Below are 4515 nucleotides of genomic sequence, written 5' to 3'. Positions count from 1 at the left end.
AGAGCCCCCAAGTTATCTATCTGTGTCCATGCAATTACAGTTATCAGTAGGAAAAAAAAAAAACAACATTTTTTAATTTTGCTTGGAAGAAAAGAGCACCAGAAAAATTGATATCTTAATCTGTGTGCATTATCCTTTGGTGTTACCTTTTCAATTAGTCATTAGCTGTATTTGAATGGTAAGGAACATATGTTCATTTTCTTCACGCTTAAACTATGACAACACAGATCTCAAAACAAGAATGAAGCACATGTTACATTTAGTTAATTATGAGTACTATTGTAATATGAAAGCTCAAGAATCTTTAATGATGTCTTGTTCAGGCAAAATAATGATCATATTCACACGTTTTGTTTAAGTACATTTAAAAAAACAAAACTCGAATCATGAAAATACCACTTACCGAAACAGAAACTGTCGGTTAAGATTGGAGACATCTATAGTATCCATATCAATAACATGGATCTGTCTAAAGCCACACAGTGCCTGTGAAAAGAGACAAGCCAACTTCATTTAATAGCAAGTGAAATTCTTACAGTGCTCCAGAGTTCATTCCACATGACAAAAAAGCAACCTTTGGAGGAACAAACACATTTGCTCCTCATTGCCTGTGCAAACAGGTCCATGGTTGTTCTTTGTCAAAAGAATATCCTTGGTTCCTATGCAGTTAGTGACACTTCAGTGGTCAAACACAACCTTCTACTGAAGGTACTACTGCTTTAGCCTACCTAACAATAACACAGGGAAGCCCACAGTTGGCTGATCTATATGCGAAATTTGCAGTGTTCCCTCACAACTGCAGTAAATCACAAGCATTCATTGAGGAAAAAACCCCACAGGATTTGAAGAAATACCATAAGCACTTTCTTCCTTGGCAGGAATAGGCAAACAACATTTAATTCCTCTAAAATGTCACGTTTTTCAACATCCACCATTTTCGTAGTTGGCCTAGATCACAGAATATTAGGAATTGGCAGGGACCTCAAAAGATCATCCAATCCAACCCCCCTACCAGGGCAGGATCACCTAGACTAGGTCACACAGGACTAGACTAGGTCACATAGGAAAGATAAGATAAACCTGGCAAATCCACTCTCAAATCAGAGTTCAAAATAAGACAAAATTCCTCACTGTATTCAATGCCGGCACAGCATGAGAACAGAGTCACCTCACTACCCAAGAACACATCAAACCATGGACACATGAACACATCAAACCATGGTTCTGCCCCATCTCTGTTTGCATCACTAGATTTGGGAAATAACTTTGAAGTAAAATTGTCATGGAAGCGTGTTGTGGGTCTGAGAAAAAAGAACAAAGAAACAATGAGACCTGTGGTTAAAGGGAAATAATGCCATAAAACACTGGGTTTAGAGAAGGGAAGTGTTGTGAAGTTCTGAAGTGACTAAAAAAAATTTAGTCCCATCATCTACATTTTTTCCTTTAAGACTCAATCTTTATATATATATATATAAATAAAGACTTTCAAACTTTTCATTTAACATTTTCTGAATAAACAGAGCCATCTCATGCACAATAAATACTGAAAATGTTGTATTGGTAAAATGATTAAATTTATACAAATTAACAACGATAACTTAAAACCCTTTTGAAGGGATGGGAACTGAGTACACCCAGCAGACTCATCAAGTCCCTTATCCCACACAAATCCTCTCTCTTGACAAGCTATCAACAGATTGAAGTTGTTATGTCCCAATAAACCCATAAAACAGTAGCTCTGGGCAAAGGTTAAATTCACCAGCACTAAATTCCCAAAGAAAGAAAACCACCTTGGAGCTGTCATAGTCACTTCAAGTAAAACCCTGCTTAAGCATTGCAGCAACAAAACAGCAACCAGAAGAAGAGCATACACAAATGCTGGAGCTGGGAAATCCCTAAGCTAATGGATCTGGAATGCCTGGCTTTAAGTGAGCCTATTGATTTATCAAGCATCTCAAACTTGGAGGTCATCCGTGGAAATACTGAAAAAGCAGTACATAAATGCTACAGTAAAGTACACTAATCTGTGAGTGTTGGCATAAATCAAGGAAAGAAGTTATTTCATAATAAAGTATTATTAGTATTAAATCATTCCAGTAATTCTAGCCTTACTTTGGATAAAAAAATATAAAATAAACGGAAATTAAATTCAGCTTTGACTGTTAATACTAAACTAGCTACTTATGGCAGTTCAATGTATCTCAATGTATCTGAAAAGATACATTGTAGCCACTATATTAGAAACAACACTTCCTTGTGTCACTATGATTTGTTCTTACTTTACTTCATTTCTCTAGATCTGGTAGATAGGGAAAATCACCAACATTACACCGTATCTAAGGCCACAAGTGAACATTTGTCCAAGCTTCACAAACAGCACCACGTTGTCCCTCATTACAAGCTTTGAGATCACTAAACAAATAGCACATAACATATTAACTACCACCTTTTCAGCCTATTAACAAAGCATGTTCTTCAAGTTTGTCTGTATCATCATGTATTTTATACATTTGCACCAGGACTTAGAAACTTAGTAGCTACATACAATAAAAAATGCCAAGTTAGCAAAGCAGGAGATCATTTCCTCAAGGAAAATAAAGAATCTAAGAAGCAAAAGGGTGAAAACTGAGTCATTACCAGGTTTTTCAGGAGTTCGCATCCTAATCCTCCTGCTCCAATAACTAGTACTTTACATGTGCTTAACAAAAACTCAAGAGCCTGTGGAAAATATAAAACAAAGAATTAATACACTGAACAGGAGAAAGTTTAATTTGTCCTTTGCTTTACAATCCTTACAAATGCATTGCTGTACATTTTCAGTGCCTAACACGTTTCACATAAAAAGAACTGACATCAATAAAACAGTTTGTGCTTGCAGGAGTAATGACACACCAGACTTTAATCAGTTACAAGTTCATGCAGTTCCTATATCCCAACTCACAGAAAAGCAAGACCTTTGTTGATATCAGTGTTCTCTTTGTATCAACTTCGAACATGAAAAAAGCAAGGTCTGCCTTTATTATTATAATAATGTTTTCTTCCTCCAAAAATTTTACTGATATATAATACAAAATAAATCTTAACATTGCTGGCCAAAAAGAATTGAGATTTTTAACTATAGAATTGCTTTCTGTGAACTGCTCTACTGGACCTCAGCCTCAAACCAGTAAATCATGGAATACTACATTAAAAAGGTAACAGTAAAATACCTTCAACTGTCAGCTCTGAAACAAAATGTACCAAAAAAGGAAAGCAGAAGTAATAAGTAACACAGTGTAAATTTTGCTCTTCCCTATTAAACATCTTTCCCAGTTCTCTTAAGTATTTATATTAACCTTAATCCCTTCTTTAAGTAATTTCTTAATGTATCTAATTACTTAAAAATGGAGAGACAATTTTTCATGTGGAACAGAGCATAATTCATATATCATTATACATTTACACACATGATGACAGCAAGCTTGTAGCTGACTGTACACGTTAGAAATACAAGCTTACCAAAGGAATACAGCACGTTTTTCTAGAATCATAATGCTCAGTTGACTAAAATAAAAGCTTTTCATGCGGTTTTAGCATTCATACACTGCTGTGGTCAATCAATGAAACTTCACATTAGACTGCAACACACACTACAGTTTATTTATTTAAAGTAAGTATTTCTCACTTGAGTGCCTGGCTCGAAATCAGGATGTGTGAATGGTCCAGATCGCTCGAGGAACTTCTTTACATGGTTCCAGCGACCTTCCCAGTCTCCAGTGCCCCCACACCCACCATCAACAGCCATTCTGCACAGAACACAGTAAATTCAGCTGCAAAACCATAGAGAAAAAGCCACACCTCTAAAATATTTTTTTTTCTTTCTACATCTTAAAAATACCCAAGTTATTGACCATTCGTACAAACGCACTTGTGTATTCTTTTTTGCATGTACTTTATGTACTTTAACATTTGCATGAGTGGGTTTTATTTGCAGAACTAGGAAGCAATAATGCAAATATGCATAGAGGGAAAACTCTGGCATTTCAATAAATCCCACTGATTTAGCTGTTACTAGTAAAAGCTGACCTGAAGAGAAAAAAGGGTTTAGTCTTTTTTCTTTTCCTCATATTTAAAGAGGAAACAGAAACTGCCCCTTTAGATTTTGAGGGTGACGGCTTCATCAGTGTCAAGTCTTGTATCCTTTTTTTGACAGACAATTTAAGTTCATAAATCACTTAGAATTATCAGTTTGTAACTACAATTGGGAGGCACTGAATAAATAACAGTGACGTGGGACAACACTGTATCCTCTGACTCTTCATAGTAGTTTATGTAAACAAGTGTTAAAAAAATATGAATCTTAAATGCTCTTCACCCTCAATCAGTACTATGTAATTTAAAACACCCCCATTTTTTGGTCATCTCCTAGGCCTGTCAGCGGGAGCAATCTGACTTGAAGAAAGGAATGTTTGCAGTTATCTTCTTTTAAATCTTTGAGGCAGAATTTTACCCTTTTTACCCCTTCTGCAAGTCACT

At 35.7% G+C, this 4515-nt stretch overlaps 1 protein-coding gene across 1 annotated transcript in view; it reads right to left on the bottom strand.

Moving 5' to 3' along the window:
* The window catches only part of UBA3 (ubiquitin-like modifier activating enzyme 3), a 6220-nt gene extending 2434 nt beyond the window's left edge, over positions 1–3786 (bottom strand). Inside the window, exons 1-3 of the mRNA XM_010180642.1 lie at positions 3665–3786; positions 2638–2718; positions 404–486 (exon numbers count right to left, since the gene is read on the bottom strand). Coding sequence (XP_010178944.1) covers positions 404–486; positions 2638–2718; positions 3665–3784 — 284 coding nt within the window. The 5' untranslated portion in view covers positions 3785–3786. The remainder of the gene's footprint in view (positions 1–403; positions 487–2637; positions 2719–3664) is intronic.
* Between the last annotated feature and the right edge of the window lie 729 nt (positions 3787–4515).

Source organism: Mesitornis unicolor, unplaced genomic scaffold (assembly GCF_000695765.1).
Source record: "Mesitornis unicolor isolate BGI_N332 unplaced genomic scaffold, ASM69576v1 scaffold33233, whole genome shotgun sequence".
Taxonomy (NCBI): domain Eukaryota; kingdom Metazoa; phylum Chordata; class Aves; order Mesitornithiformes; family Mesitornithidae; genus Mesitornis; species Mesitornis unicolor.
This window is presented reverse-complemented; position numbering and strand designations above follow the sequence as displayed.